Here is a 16,525-nt window from a genome sequence, read left to right as displayed (position 1 = left end):
ACTAGCATTCTAAGTGGAACTGACCCTGATCCCCGACAGTAAAATCCGGCCATGGACCCCGCCAAGGTGCCGCTGCCGATACTGGCTGATATTTCCAAAGTTGTCACCCAGCAGATTAATTTACATGGAGAACTGCTTGGTCAAGTTACCGCCGCGCTGTAACTGCTGCTTGCTTCTGAGCACCAGCATCTGGCTCCAGCGACTACTCCTGTGGGAGCTCCTGCGACTTCTTCAGTCACTCCGGCTTGTCTACCGGCGGCAGAACCCAGACTCGGACTCTCGTTGCCTGATAAGTATGATGGCAACCCCAAGCTGAGCAGGGGCTTCATTACACAGTGCTCGCTGCACATTGAACTGATGCCTTCTCAGTTTGTCACAGAATGCTCCAAGTTGGCATTTATTGTTAGTCTCCTCTCCGGGAAAGCCCTGGCCTGGGCTAGCCCCCTATGTAGTCGACCCAGTCACGACTACCCATACTGTATTCATGGCTGAATTCCGGTCCATGTTCAAGGAACCCGCATGTGCCTCCTCAGTTGAAACGGCGCGGCTGAATCTCTGCCGAGGGGACTCGTCCATAGGCAAGCATGCCGTCAAGTTCCATACCGTCTTGCGAGCTCTCCTGGAACGATGCGGCCCTGTCAGCATCATTCCATCATTCAAAAGGGACTATCCTCTCAGGTCAAAGACGCATTGGCCGCTCGTGACCTGCCGGCTACTCTGAGTGGTCTCATCACCCTGGCCACTCGGATTGACATACAGTTCATGGAGCGTGCTGAAGATTTGCGTCACAAACAACCGCAATTCCATCTTGCATGTCTACCTCGCTTGGCTCAGGTTTCCTAAAGGCCGCTTCAGCCTGCTGTGGAGCCCATGCAAGTTGACAGAGCCCGACTCTCTGTCAAAGAACGTTCCAGACGTTGTCAGGAAAACCTCTGCTTGTACTGTTCCAGTCCCAAGCACTTCATTGGGGCTTGTCCTGTCTGTCCCCCAACTTCCGGGAAACGGCAGCACCTAGGGCTTCTGGGAGAAGAGTCCCTTGGTGCGAATAAAGCGTCTTCACGCCTGACAGTTCCTGTGGTCCTCAGTGTCTCTGCATTTTTTGGACTCTGGTTCCGCAGGGAACCTTGTGGATGCCGCTTTGGTCTTCCGGAATCACATTACGGTGATTCCTCTCAAGCAACCCTTTGTCATTTCCTTGGTCAGTGGACAGCTTCTCTCCGATCCGGTACCGCTCAGAGCCTGTCTACAAATTGGAGCTCTTCACAAGGAAAAACTGTTCTTCTATGTGTTGCCGCGCTCCACATCTGTTCTCCTGGGTCTTCCATAGCTGGGGCAGCGCCATTCTTTGTGGTCTATGGACGAATCCCTCGTCCTTCTCTTCCACTACCCACTTCCTCCGATGTCCCTGCGGTAAAGACTCTGGTCCAGGACCTCAAATCCGTTTGGGAACAAACCTGCCAACCTCTACTCCGAGCCACTGATCCAGGGCGTCCACTGACCCTGAACCCTGACAACTAAGTTCCGCTTGAGTTAAAGTCCAACTTTTGATGAGCAAATTCACGCTTTTTTTTTCTTCCCGTTGTATGGATCTTTGTTCGTTCTCTCCACTAGTGATTCATGTGATGAACCTGCCACAGAACTTTCTCCTTTGTTTTTCTGTAAAAAACAAAACAAAAAACCTTCCTTGTTTTTTTGTGAAGAGCGTAGAGTCATTTGTTCACCCTTCAAATTGCTAGAATTCACGCTTTCTGATGATACTTGCTCCGAACTAGTAGTACACTTGTTCAAGCCCAAATATGGAATGTGTAAGAAAAATGTAAAAATAATTTTACAATAATAATTAAATAAAATAAAAGTCCCATAATCTCCCCAGTTGCACATAAACTGCACATAAGGTTTATAAAACACAAATTTTTTTTACATATTTGGTATCACCACGGTGGTATTAAACTGTACAATAAATCTAAATCAATATTGAACCGGCTCAGTGAATGACGTAAAAAAACCACAAATAACTTAATCACATAAAGTGATCAAAAAAAGTTATGTGCTTTAATATGATACGACTGAAAAGAACAACTCTTTTTGGAAAAAATAAGCCATCAACTAGATGTGGCAACAGAAAAATACAGAGGTTATGGCCCTGAAAAATTGTCGATAGTAAAAACGATGCGATTTTCTAAAATATTGGTTTTGCTCAGTAAAATTGAGCAAAGATAAGAAAAACTATATAAATGAGGTATCACCGCAATCATAGAAAATAGAAGATGTAATATTAGTTATACAGTACAATCAGTGCTAAAAATCCAAAATAAAAATTTATGATTTTGTTTGTGTCCCCCTTTAAATAGTTACTAAAATCTCAGCTATAGACACCCAAAATGAATTATTTTTACAAGTGTTTCTCACCCGCAAATAATAAGCCCTTATATGTTCACGTTACCAAAAAATTTAACATTTTATAGCCTGTAGATTGTGAAAATACAAATCTGCTGTGAATGGCACCGGTTCCATCCTATACCCGGCAGTGCGCCAGTACAGAAGTTTACCACCACATATGGGGTATTGCTACACTCATATTGCCGAGCGTTTCATCATTTAGTTCATTATGAAACTGTCAGTTTTGGCCTAAATTAATGTATTTTCCAAAAAAATTCTAAAGTTTCTAAATCGCAGGTTCATATTGCTTAAACCCATGTAAAACACTTAAAGGGAACCTACCACCACAAATCTACCTATAAAGGTAGATCGGGTGGTAGGTGGATCAATGTGACGCGAGGATAGCCCTTTTAACCCCTTAAGGACGCAGGGTTTTTCGGCTGATTTCTCCCTCTCCAACTTCAAAAATCCATAACTTTTTCATTTTTACGTGTACAGACCTGTGTGAGGGCTTATTTTGTGCGTAACAAATTTTACTTTCCCTTGATGTTATTTATTTTAACATGCCGTGTACTGCGAAGCTGAAAAAAAATTCCAAATGTGGAAAAATTGAAAAAAAAACGCACGTGCGTCACGTTCTTGTGGGCTCAGTTTTTACGACTTTCACTCTTCGCTCCAAATAACATGCCTACTTTATTCTTTGGTTCGGTGCGATCGCGGTGATACCAAATTTATATAGGTTTTGTGTTTTAATACATTTTCAAAAATTAAACGAATGTGTACAAAAAAGAAAAATTTTTTTTGCCATCTTCTGACGCTAATAACTTTTTCATACTTTGGAGCACGGAGATGTGTGAGGGGTCATTTTTTGTGAAATGAGGCGACGTTTTCATTGCTACCATTTTGAGGTCTGTGCGTCATTTTGATCATTTTTTATGTAATGTAAAAAGGTGTAAAAGTCGCATTTCGGACATTTGGGCGCCATTTCCCGCCTCGGAGGTCACCGCCGGCCGTAACCGTTTTTATATTTTGATAGATCGGGCATTTTGGGACGCTGCGATACCTAATATGTCTGTGATTTTTACTGTTTGTTATGTTTTATATCCGTTCTAGGGAAAGGGGGGTGATTTGAACTTTTAATATTTTATTAATTTTTTTTATTTTTTAAACTTTTTTTTTTTTTCACTACTTTTTAGACCATCTAGGGTACATTAACCCTAGATGGTCAGATCGCTCCTACCATATACTGCAATATTACAGTATTGCAATATATGGCATTTTTGCAGGTCATACATTACAATGAGCCACTGGCTCATTGTAACGAACCTGCATAAACCATGTAGCCTCGTGTCAAAAGAAGACCCGAGGCTACCATGGTAACCGATCGCCGCCCCCCGATGACGTTCGGGGGTGTGGCGATCGGAAAAAAAGATGGCGGCGCCCGCGCGCCGCCGGCGTTTAGAGGGTTAATAGCCGCGATCGGTGCAAGCACCGACCGCAGTTATTAGCGGTGGGGGTTTTGTGCAAAATGCAAAAACCCCCACCTCTGTATGAAGAGGACTCAGCCCGTGAGCCCTCTTCATACATCCCTTATACCTCTGCGCCGTAGAGCTACGGCGCAGAGCGTTAAGGGGTTAAGGGCTAATCCTCACGTCCCTACACTTTTTTGTTAACTTTTATTAAACTTGTATGCAAATTTACTTATGCGGCTACTGGGGCGTGGCGTAGCCGCATCTGAAGTTACACGAGGCGGCTACTCCACGCCCCGGTAGCCTCTTTTCCCCTCCTACTCACCATCTTCGGCGCGCAGCTGCGCGCGCCCTCGTCCGGCGATCCTGCCGTCTGCGCATGCGCAGAAGAGCAGGCCCGCGCAGTCACTGCTCCGAAACAGGCGCGGGCCTGCTCTTCTGCGCATGCGCAGACGGCAGGATCGCAGGTCGAGGGCGCGCAGCTACGCGGAGCTGCGTGCCGATCTACCTTTATAGGTAGATTTGTGGTGGTAGGTTGCTTTAAAGGGTTAATAGACTTCATAGAAGTTGTTTTACATACGTTGAGGGGTGTAGTTTATGTATGTAATTTATAAAGGTTTTACTATTATTTAGGCCTTTCAAAGTCACTTGGAAGCCGAGTTGTCCCTCAAAAAGTGAGTTTTGGGGATTTTCATGGAAATGAGAAAAATTGCACCTAAGTTCTGCACCTCATAACATCCTAGAAAAAGGAGAGGACGCATAAAATATCATCCCAACATGAAGCAAACATTCCGTAAATGTTAATTATCAAGCTTTTTGGAGTAGTTTTATTTCCGGTCTGGAAATCGAAACATTTTAAACTTTAAAAATGATGAATTTTTACAAACTTTTACAAATTTTTATTTTTTTTCAGAACGAAACGCAATACTTATCACTTAAATTTTACAACTAATGTCAGATTCAGAAAATCGAGTCTGGTAATTGAGCTGAAAACTAGTGTTGGTGATAAGGGGTTAAATTGATTAACATCATGTTTACAAAAAAAAAAAATAACAGTTCTTCAATTTACTTTCTTCTGACCCTAATAACTTTTTTATATTATGGGGCACGGAGCCGTGTAATGTACCATTTTTGTGCAGTTTGAGGCAATGTTTTTATTGCTTCCATTTCAGGGACTGTCTATGAAACACCCCCAACCAGACTACCAGGCTAACACGGGGGCTGCTGGGCTCACAGGGACCTGGGGGCTGACTCTTAGAGTGGCCTAGGTAATACCAGGTAATGCCAAGTGGCATTGGTCCTAGGAAGCAGACCTTGTCCTTCCCATCGAGGGCTGGCAGGGAGATGCAATCAAGGGGGAGGCCACTGGTACATTGGTACAGATCTCCAGCTCTGACTCTGCCTGGCGCACTGTCGTGGTGAACAATCTTTGCTCCCCGATGAAATCACTGGGAGCAACAATCTGATCAAAGATGGCGGTACTGCCGGGATTTTACTGCCTCTGGCATATAACAGGTTAACACCTATGATGAGCAATATGCAGTAACCACCCAGTATGGAAAGAGCTCAGCCTGTGAGCCACATGCCTATGTAAGAGTACGACAGTTTGCAGCAAGGGGTTAAAAAAATTGCTTAGCATGGCACATTCTGGGAGGCTTAAGACTGCAGGAGGAAGTCTGGATGCACTCAGTATCTCTCTGGCGAACTCTGCGCAGGAGGATGTCAGTTACTTTTTTTGACACCAGGTCATCAGTATTTAGATGGTGAAGAATCAGATGACCGCTTTGCAAACATCAGATCTCTCCAGGCACCTGAGGCTGCACTTACATGCAGCGTTTGTAAAAACGCAATGAAAAGACTGCGAGAGATGTGCCCGATCCCAGATCAATTTGCACTGTAACACATGCAATAAGGAACAAGGTCCCTTGCATTGCGTTTAAAAATGCTGGAAGCTGTGGGATCCACCAAACAATGTGGCACATTTACGTAGGCTTTGCGCCGCACTTTTTTCAGACCGAGCCCTCTCCATAGCCGGTAAGTCTTTGCTGCATATTGCTATCAATTTGAGGACAGCACCGCCTTTTAATAGAATTTTTTATATTTTTCAAAGTGGCACTTTCGACTTTGAGCGCTACCTTGTTACCTAGCTAAACGCCAGGAAAAATACTGTATTGCAGTATATAGCAATATTACTGATTATTTCTAATAGCCTGCTATCAGCTGGCTATTAGAGATCATTATACAGCGTTAGAACAGGGTGGAGGAGGAAAAATAAAGGGATTTATTTTTATAGCCCTCTTCAGCCCACTTGCAAAGTTTTTAAAATAGTCAGACAGCCCTTTTAAGGAAAAAAAAACCTTGGAAAAAAACTGAACAGTCCTTCAGCTTCGGTTCTGTGGTTTTTCTTTATTTTCTATATTTATAAACATGAAATTAATCCCAAGAAAAGTGATTTTAAGAAGTAGAAGTTTTTATTATTTTATAAAACATTGCCTGGACATTTTTTTTTTTTAAATGTGCCGCTAGGGGACATAAAATAGTTGTCTGCAACATAGGAATATCTACCCAGTAGCAGCAGAGCATCCTCCTGCTCTGTTTGCAATCTGACAGGTGGGGTGTGACTTCTGGGACCTCCACTGATCCCAAGAATGTAGATCTAATTGATGGAGCAGTAGGTAAACCCTGTGTTCTGCCGCTCCATTGAATACCATTGGAGTTTTGGAAATTGCCAAGCACAGCACTCTCCTGAACCTCAATGACAGTGCCAGAGATAACCAGGCGACCTGGCCCACGCAGGCAATGAATAAAGTAACAGGACGCATACTTTTGACCTGCTGCTCCATTTGTACCTGAGAACGGAAAACCAGTTATTAGTGCGTGTCCCAGCATTTGATCCCCACCAATCACATTACTACCCTCTATCCTTTCAAGCAGGTTTTGTTCTCAAATCCCAGTCCATGTTGCTGTGATCTTCTTCGATGACACAAACGCTTCGTTCAGGATCCAATACAGAATAGAATCTAAAGGGTTCCAAAAAGAAAACATACAATGTTACCATACACAGTCATATAAGCAGATTGTAAAACGAGGAAGAAGAGACATACACTGTGTGGGGGAGGAGAGGTGAGGTGGCAGGTGGTCATATTAGGGATTTACAAGATTCAGGGGGAGGCGTGGGAGGTGAAGGGGCCACAATTCGGTTGGTGGGGGTTTATAAATGGGGAACAATTGATAAATAAAAGGGGTCATTATATGTAAGAAGTCAACAAAAAAGTGTTTTACGAGTTGAGGGGCCATAGAAAAGAGGTGTGTGTTATAGTAAGTGTTTTTTTTTTTTTTGTTTTTTTTTAATGTTGGGGCTAAAATGAAGGACAATATAATATGCTGGTGGGCCAAGAAGAGACATTACACTATGTGGGTTACTACGACAGATTGCAGCCCCACTCACATACAGTATACCCCCCCCACACACGTTATAGACTGCACCCCGCACACATACAGCATGTACCCCCCATGTTATAGACTGCACCCCCACACGCGTACAGCATATACCCCGAATGTTATATACTGCACACACACAGCATGTACCCCCCTGTTATAGACTGCACCCCCACACACATGCAGCATAAACCCCAAATGTTATAGACTGCATCCCCCACACACACAGCATGTACCCCCACAGGTTATAGACTGCACCCCCACACACATACAGCATGTACCCCACATGTTATAGGCTGCACCCCCCACACATATACAGCATGCACCCCCAATGTTATAGACAGCACCCCCACACACACACAGCATGTACCCCCCTGTTATAGACTGCACCCCCACACACATGCAGCATAAACCCCCAATGTTATAGACAGCACCCCCACACATACACAGCATGTACCACCCTGTTATAGACTGCACCCCCACACACATGCAGCATAAACCCCAAATGTTATAGACTGCATCCCCCACACACACAGCATGTACCCCCACAGGTTATAGACTGCACCCCCACACACATACAGCATATACCCCCCATGTTATAGACAGCACACACACACACAGCATGTACCCCTATGTTATAGACTGCACCCCCCCCCCCACACACACAGCATGTACCCCACATGTTATAGACTCCACCCCCACACACATACAGCATGTACCCCCATGTTATAGACTGCACCCCCACACATATACAGTATGTACCCCACATGTTACTACATACGTACCCCCAGGCTCCTCTGTGTGACACACTGCTCCCCTTGGAGCCCGGACTTCTTTGCATATCAACCCCTTTCCACACTTGCAGACTGCAGCTGCCCGCACATATTACTCACAGCTCCCTTCCATAAGACCCTGGAGCAGATGTAATCACCCTGATAATCCCTCCACACTCATCAGAGAACTGCCCTGCCACCCCTCCACACACATACAGGAAACACGAACCCCGCCCCCCGCTTATAATCACCTCGGTCACATGATCAGGAGTGACATGTGACCAGTGACATCACGCCTCATCCTGGTAACTCTCATTCTAGCAGCTACCTGTCCCGCCTCTGTGATTAGAAAAGCGCGCGCAGTTCTTACAAAGCCCGGCACCGGAAGCTGAGTTGCAGTGGTGAGGAGCATAGTGGAGCTCGTCTGCTGACAGGTTTTGCATTGCATTCTCATTCCTTAGTATGTGCTCTGCCGTAGGCTGGCTAGAAGCCTACATGTCAGTGATCTAGTGAGATTAGTGTGATGCGGCAATGTGGTGTTAGCCCAGACACGTATATGGTAATACATTAGCTATTTATCTCATGCTGTACTGGTCACATACTAAATGGACGCTATTCTGGTAAACTTCCACCCAATATGCCCGCCAAACAGTGTAAATCTGTTTAATGTATGGTAATACATTGTTATATAGCGCTGTCATATATTGCAGAGCTGTACAGATGATGGGGGCACTTATGCAATTAAGACATCAACCCCTTTGCGGACCATGACATGGTATAACGTGTGGTGCTGCTGCAGGTCATGTATGGAGAGCGTTCCAGGGGTGTCATCTGTATAGCACATCTGACGCCCGCCTGTAACTTCCGTGGTCACTGCTGACATCAAACATGGCAGATAATCTCTTAAATCAGGACACGTTCCACTAGTGGCGCGTTCATAACGCGATGCTAGCGCACAGCGTCGCGTTATGAACGTGCCCTCAAGCTTGACTGCAGCACCTAGCGGTGCTGCTGGTGGGTGTGCCATCTTGTAGAGCCAATTGTGCCCCCTTTGACATCATCAAAGGGTGCTGATCCGTTGATATGGTAGCCTACAGTCCCAGAGACTCTCAGGCGAGCCATGGATACTGATCTCTAATAGCCTGCCGTATACAGTAGTATTGCAGTATACATTATAACTGATCAGACCCTACAGGGTTAAAGTATTCTTGTGGCTCTGAAATGATCGTAATTAAAAAAAAATTTTAATCACCCTCTTCTTTCAGAGAACACGTAAAAATTATAAACGCATTAGGTCTTGCCACATCCCAAAATGTCTGTTCTATCAAAATATAAAAAAGATTGTTCCTGGTTGTGAATGCTGTACTGGGGAAATAGCATCTGAGTTGCCACTTTTAAGCCATTTTTCCATCCGTAAATAATTGAATTAAAAAATGATCATACAGTCAAAAATGACACCTTACATAGGTCCATACACTGAAATGTGAAAAAGTTATTGCCAAAATAGCATTTATTTTGCATAAAAGCTTAACTTTTTTTTTTTTAAATCCTTGAAAACCTAATAAACCTACATAAATTTGGTATCCCTGGGATCTTTCGGACCCAAAGAATAAAGGGGAGGCGTCATTTGGAACACACAAAGAAAGCCGTAAAAACCGCCCACAAGAAAACCTTGCAATCGCAGGTCCTTGAGCCTTATTTTACACACTGCCGCATTATGAACGCGACGCTAGCAGAACGCGCTTTCAGGGTCGGCGTATTGTGCACTCCTGTTTAATACCAACTATCCACTCAAATAATGTAAGCTCTCAAAATGCACACCTATCAGCATATTCACTTTGCTTTAGGGGATGTGGGCAAGTAGGAACATTTCGCCATATATGGTGGGACTGCCCAATAGTGGAAAGATTCTGGAAAATGACATGGGACCTAATCCACACACTGACTGGGCACCAACCGGAAATGGAGCCGGTTACTGCCTTGCTAAATGAACGTCTGACAGAAATACCAAAGGACTCATGCAAACTTGTACAATATATTTTATTAGCAGCTAAAATTTGTGATTGCTAGAGCCTGGCAAGCAAACAACCGACCCTTTCCTTTTGTAACAAGCAAACTTGCATGATCAATTAAGTAGTCTAATCGCAGATACCCAGGATAAAGTCTGGAATCCATGGAAGGTAAAAATGTCAGATTATGACCTGAACACATGACTATGGTCTATATGAGACACACTGAAACAGTTAGAGAACAACTGAGACTCTATATGGAGGGTTGGCCGGAAAGACACCTCACTCCCCACCTTCTTTCCCTTCCCCGAGACTACCCTAGTGTGTCGTGTAAATGTCTTTGTCTACTTGTTGTGTGGGTGAATATATACAAATGTTCCAGTTACAAATTTTTGTGGAACAAATAATGTAAGCTTTAACAGAAGATGAAAAAACATTTACTAACGGACACCGTTGCAAGTCTATTGAAATTAATGGGGTTGAAAAAGCAGAACCTTTATTCATTGATTTTTAACCCCTTAACGACCAGAAATTTTTCATTTTAGTATTTTCATTTTTCACTCCCCATCCATAACTTTTTTTATATTTCAATATAGAGAGCCATGTAAGGGCTTGTTTTCTGTCTAAGAAATTGAACTTGTGACAGTATTTAATATTCCATGCCATGTACTGGGAAGCGGGGGGAAAAAAGCTTCCAAATGCAGTGAAATTGAAAAATGCATTTACTCCGCTTTTGTGGGCTTGGATTTTACGGCTTTCACTGTGCGCCCCAAATGACATGTCTACTTTATTCTTTGGGTTGGTAGGAAATGTATGAAAACATAAAACCACCTGTGCAAAAAAGAGTTTTCATTTTGCCATGTTCTGGCAACTTTTTCATACTTCAGTGTATGGAGCGGTGTGTGGTGTAATTTTTGGCGACTTGTGACTGTACGGCCCTTTGATCACTTTGACATTGAAAAATTTTTTAAAAAGACATTTTCGACTTTTTTCCGTTATGGGGTTAACACTTTCATGACCCATGTTTTAACGGCATGTCACAGGTTGGCTGCGGGTGCATGGAGAGGACTCACGGGCTGAGCCCTCTCCATAGCCGGTAAATCTTTGCTGCATATTGCAGCAAAGACTTACCGCTAACACCCGCGATTGGTGCCAGCACTGATCGCGGGTGTTAACCCGCTCATCGCCGGTGGCTTCAAAAAGATCGCTCCCCGTGACATCATTCCGAAGACCCGAGGCTGTCTGGATTTAACCCATGCATTACTATGTGCTAATTGCACATTATAATGTATGAGGATGAAAATCCCCATATACTGCCATACTGTAGTATGGCAGTATATGATGGGATCAATCAGACAACCTGAAAAATAGTAAAAGTAAAAATTTAAAAAATATTATAATACAAAAACATTAACCCCTTAATGACCGCCCTATCGGGTTTTTACGGCGGTCATTAAGGGTACTTCTTCTGATGCGACGCCTTTCTACGGCGGCGCATCAGAAGAAGTTTTCGGGACACCGGGTCTCGCTGGTGCCGGTGTCGGGCTGTGATATCACAGCCCAGACCCGGCACTAACACCCGGGATCGGAAAAACCGGTGTGCTTACCGGGGGATCCGATCCCTCCTGCCGCTGCCCCGGGTTCCGACGAGTGACCTGGGGCTGTCGGCTCCTCTTCTCACCGGGTCCTGCCTTCCTGGCAGGACCCGGCTGTAAGTAACTGAGCATGCTCAGTTACTTTCACTATACACTGCAATACAAGTGTATTGCAGTGTAAAGGCTTGAATAAGCGATCGGATGATCGCTTATTCAAGCCAAGAAGTAGAAAATGTAAAAAAAAAAAAAAAAATTAATCTTTTTATAATATAATTAAATAAATAAAAGTCCCATAATCTCCCCAGTAACACATAAAATGCAAATAAAGTAAATAAAACACAAAAACACGTACATATTTGGTATCACCGCGTCCGTATTAATCTGTGCAATAAATCTAAATCGATATTGAACCCGCTCGTTGAACTACGTAAAAAAAAAACTCGAAAAACTTCCCATAATATCCAATTTTTCATCAAACACCATCACAAAAAATGTTCTAAAAAGTGTTCAAAAAAAGTTACGTTCCCTAATATGATACGACTGAAAAGAACAACTGTTTTCGCAAAAAATAAGCCCTCAACCAGATCTGACAACAGAAAAATACAGAAGTTATGGCCCTGAAAAGTTGTCAATAGTAAAAACAATGCGATTTTCTCCAATATTGGTTTTGCTCAGGAAAATTGAGCAAAAATAAGAAAAACTATATAAATGAGGTATTACCGCAATCGTAGTGAACCAGAGAATAAAGATAAAATATTATTTTTACGTTACGGTGAGCGGGGGGGAAAAAATGCTAACAATCCAAAATAAAAATTGATGATTTTGTTTGTGTCCCCCTTGAAATAGTTAATAAAATCTCATGAATAAGCTTTAGACTCCCAAAATAAATTATTTATACATTGTATCTCATCCCATAAAAAATAAGCCCTCATATGATCGCATTACCAAAAAAAATAAAAATGTATAGGTTGCACAATGTGACAATACAAATCTGCAGTGAATGGCGCCTCCATTCATTCTATACTCGGCCGTGCGCCCGTACAGCAGTTTACCACCACATATGGGGTATCAGTACACTCGGGAGGAATTGGGCATCAAGCGTTGCAGTGCGTTTCATCATTTAATTTATTCTGAAAATGTCAGTTTTGGCCTAAATGAATGTATTTACCAAAAAAATTCCATAGTTTCTAAATGGCAGGTCCATATTTTTTAACCCATGAGAAACACTTAAAGGGTTAATGGACTTAATAGAAGTTGTTTTACATATGTTGAGGGGTGGAGTTTCTATAGTGAGGTAATTTATGGGGCTTTACTATTATTTAGGCTTTACAAAGTCACTTGGAAGCCGAGTTGTCCCTCAAAATGTGAGTTTTGGCAACTTTCATGAAAATAAGAAAAATCGCACCTAAAGTTCTGCACCTCATAACATCCTAGAAAAATGACCGGAAGCATAAAATATCATCCCAACATAAAGCAGATATTCTGTAAATGTTAATTATCAAACTTTTTGGGTAGTTTTACTTCCTGTCTGGAAACCAGAACATTTCAAACTTGGAAAATGAAGAATTTTTACAAACTTTTGCCAAATTTTCACTTTTTTTCAGAACGAAACGCAAAACGTATCACTTAAATTTTATAACTAACATGAAGTACAATGTGTCACGAGAAAACATTCTCAAAATCACCCGGATATGTTAAAGCGTTCCGAAGTTATAACCAATTATCGTGAGACATGTCAGATTTGAAAAATCGAGTCTGGTCATTGAGCTGAAAACTAGTGTCGGTGATAAGGGGTTAAAATTCAAATCTCCCCCTTTCCCTAGAATTGATATAAATAAACAGCAAAAATCACAAACACATTAGGTTCACTGCCGGCTCTCCGAGATGCGGCCACAGACTTTCCCCTATAAATTGCCGGGGCGGCCGCGCCAGGCTTACATACATTGCCGAATCTCGGAGAGCCTGCAGCGATTACGCAATACATGCAATGCTGCCGGCTTCTACAGGTCTCCGCAGACAGGGGGCGTGGAGGGTGTGCGTCGGCCGGCCCCCTAATGAATAAGGCCGACTGCCCGGGCTCAAGACAGGAGAATCCGACCTCTTATTTAGTAAGAGGTCAGATCGCTTTAAAGCAATTTAACACAAATAAATTAAAAAAAAAACTGGGGAGAAAGGGGCTGGGATGAGGAGTATGGGGGGGCACATTTTGTGGGGGTAATTTTCAGGGTGACAGGTCCTCTTTAAGAACAAACCTACAGAACCTATCTTGTACGTAACCCGGGGACTGCCTGTATAATTGAAAACTGACGTGCAAAGCATGATAAAACTGCCCCTTGATACTCATTCCATTAGTACGTAATAAGTGCAAAGTAAGAAAAAAGTGGGAACTAAAAACAACTGCTATGCTACAAGTATATGACCTATGTGAGCATTTCAACATGATATCCACACGGCACTTATACCCCTGATTTGGTACTTCTTAGAAAATATACCCCTCTGAAATGGATTAGATCTGTTATGACCACAAGGACCTTGAGGTGGTGACATTAAATAACAGCCAGAACAATGTTGTAACAAAATTTGCCAGATCCTGAGTATTCTTTTCTTTTAAAAACACCTTGCTCACCCCAACGTTTTTGGTTTTTTTTCCCATCCCTATAATGCTTTGACACACCGTTGAAGCAGGGGCTGTGTAGTCGTTGAGCCAATTTTCTAACTTCAAACTTCCCTAACTTTGACTTGAGTTCTACCAAAATGTTCCCTGTCCCTGACACCACTGTCCTATTTTCCTGGTCAATCTAGCAGTGTTGAGATAAATACGGGCACTCCTTCCGTAACCAGTGGACCACATGCAGCCTGTCAATCAATTAATTGCGGTCTGCACCCTGCTGACAATCAGTATCCAATGAGCACTTCCGTAACTGATGTGTTCATTGGAGCAGACGTGTAGCTGAGAAGTCCTCACTGTCTCTGGGTCTGTGAAGGGGGGTAAGCACACAGAGCAGCCCCAGGAGTGGTAACTGTAATGCCCCTGGGTACACCATTGCTCTGTGGATCTCCAGAATTGTTAGTCTTCTCTGAATGCAGTATTTGGTGTCCGGAGTGGTATTTATTGCTGCAGTGTGGCATTTTTAATTTCTGGGGTGGCATCTTGTGCTGTACTGTGGTTGTTGGTGTATCCAAGTTACTGATACTACCCCTTAAAGTTGAGCAGTATGACAGTATGGCCCTTGGACCAATAAGTGCTGCTCACCCATGATGTAAATCCTTAGATCAGGAATAGAGTAGACATTTAAAGGAAATGTTATACTTTTTTAGAATTTTTTTTGTTTCTGTCCATTTTATCACAACTCCGCCACCCTGTGAAAAATAACTGTTATTCCTTATGCTGATTAGACCTTTCAACTCACAGGGGTGGAAAAAGTCAAGTTTATGTCAAATCTTGCCACTTGGCTGTGATTGGCATTCCTCCACCCTAGTCCAATAGTCACATTGATGTTGGCAGGACCGAGCAAAGTTAAACACAACTGAGGGGTTATTGGGGTGTCGACACATTTGATATCTTCTGCTAGTCCTCCAACCCATGTGACTTGTAGAACCTAACTTGAATATGACTAAAGGTTCAGGACAGTGTAAGATGCTGAGAAGTGACTGTGCCAAGAACGTCTTTGTCCAAGCGATGAAGCTTTTGAATATAAGACCCCCCCCCCCCTTCTCCCCAATAATGTTAAATTCTTCAATAAGGCTAAATAAAAATGTAGGATGTTTTTATAAAAAAAAAATGGGGGGAACCCCTTTTAAATATGTATTTTATGTATATTGTTTGGGATCTACAATATGCATGAAGATTAATTATTGAATGTCATTTTGTAGGTGCCGTCATGGAGGTCAGTCACTCCGTGAAGGAAAGAACAATTGCTGAAAACAGCCTAATAATTCTCTTGCAGGGGTTACATGGACTTGTCTCCACTGTTGATCTGCGAAATGAAAGCTCTGTCACCGGAACCATCATTAATGTAGATGCTTTTATGAACATTCGCCTGAAAAAGGTTACCTACACAGATCGACACGGCCAGGAGGCTAAACTAGAGGATTTGTTTGTTACAGGCCGCAATGTGAGGTATGTTCATATCCCTGAAGAAGTTAATATCCTCGATACAATTGAAGAACAGCTGAAGAAGATACAAAGTGTCCGTGGATTTGGTGGAAAAGGAAGAAAAGAATTTGCTTTAAAAAAGTCCAAGTGAAATGCAAACCTCTGTAACAAAGGGGAGTTTTATTCTTGCATAGACAAGTACCATGTGTTTCACTTGAAACTTTCTTGTTTATAGTTTCAAGTAAATCCCTTTATAAGGTGATGCATATATGTAACATAAATGTGTGCGGCCATTGTGCACATCTCCGGAACTCAATACTAGACAAGGAGGTCTCGGTGCCTTTAACATTCATTTCTATGATAATGTATCAAGGGAGTGCTGTTCTAGACTTTTAAGCTCATTAAATACAGATGACTGAATGCATCATTTGCTTTATTTTTTTTTCAATACTATATGAAAGGCACCGCTTTTTTTTTGTTCCGCCGCCATGGCTGAATTTGCTGCACCATGTGTTCCAACCTGGTAGTTATCAGTAATTTAAAAAAATAAATCTTTTTAGTTTGTTTTTTCAGTGCTTGCAAAAATGGTGAAATTTAGTTTCCTCCATGGCCTGTGTTTTATTGGGTCATCTAAGGTTGTATCAAATGAAGCAAGAATATTTGGCCTTCCTCTTTGTGAGAACTCTCTGTACTCTAATCTAGGAGTTTTGTAAACAGAGATTTTTGCCAGCTTCAATTAGAGGCTCTGACTTCAATCCTGTTTTAG

The 16,525-nt window shown here is 42.7% G+C and overlaps 1 protein-coding gene and 1 long non-coding RNA gene across 5 annotated transcripts; one reads left to right on the top strand and one right to left on the bottom strand.

Annotated features, from left to right (window-relative positions):
* Nucleotides 1–6,297: 6,297 nt before the first annotated feature.
* LOC140118642 (uncharacterized) lies at nucleotides 6,298–8,314 on the bottom strand. Of its 2 annotated transcripts, none has more exons than XR_011853227.1 (2): nucleotides 8,218–8,314; nucleotides 6,298–6,868 (listed from the first exon to the last, which is right to left on the bottom strand). It is a non-coding gene; the product is annotated as an uncharacterized lncRNA (long non-coding RNA). The 2 variants fall into 2 exon arrangements; XR_011853226.1 differs by having other exon boundaries at nucleotides 8,072–8,301.
* Nucleotides 8,315–8,347: 33 nt separating this feature from the next.
* Nucleotides 8,348–16,183, top strand: LSM10 (LSM10, U7 small nuclear RNA associated). Of its 3 annotated transcripts, none has more exons than XM_072136792.1 (2): nucleotides 8,348–8,460; nucleotides 15,537–16,183. In XM_072136792.1, the coding sequence occupies exon 2, from the start codon at nucleotides 15,545–15,547 to the stop codon at nucleotides 15,908–15,910; it is 366 nt and encodes a 121-aa protein (XP_071992893.1). In that variant the 5' UTR covers nucleotides 8,348–8,460; nucleotides 15,537–15,544; the 3' UTR covers nucleotides 15,911–16,183. The 3 variants fall into 3 exon arrangements, with proteins under 3 accessions (XP_071992893.1, XP_071992892.1, XP_071992895.1); XM_072136791.1 differs by having other exon boundaries at nucleotides 8,362–8,493; XM_072136794.1 differs by lacking the exon at nucleotides 8,348–8,460 and adding an exon at nucleotides 8,479–8,618.
* The last annotated feature ends 342 nt before the right edge of the window (nucleotides 16,184–16,525 follow it).

Source organism: Engystomops pustulosus, chromosome 2 (genome assembly GCF_040894005.1).
Source record: "Engystomops pustulosus chromosome 2, aEngPut4.maternal, whole genome shotgun sequence".
Classification (NCBI taxonomy): Eukaryota; Metazoa; Chordata; class Amphibia; order Anura; family Leptodactylidae; genus Engystomops; species Engystomops pustulosus.
Note: the sequence above shows the minus strand (reverse complement) of the source record. Positions and strands in the feature narration are given on the sequence as shown.

Coding starts and splice junctions, on each gene's coding strand:
- LSM10 (XM_072136792.1), top strand. CDS start 15,545: ATGGAGGTCAGTCACTCCGTGAAGGAAAGAACAATTGCTGAAAACAGC.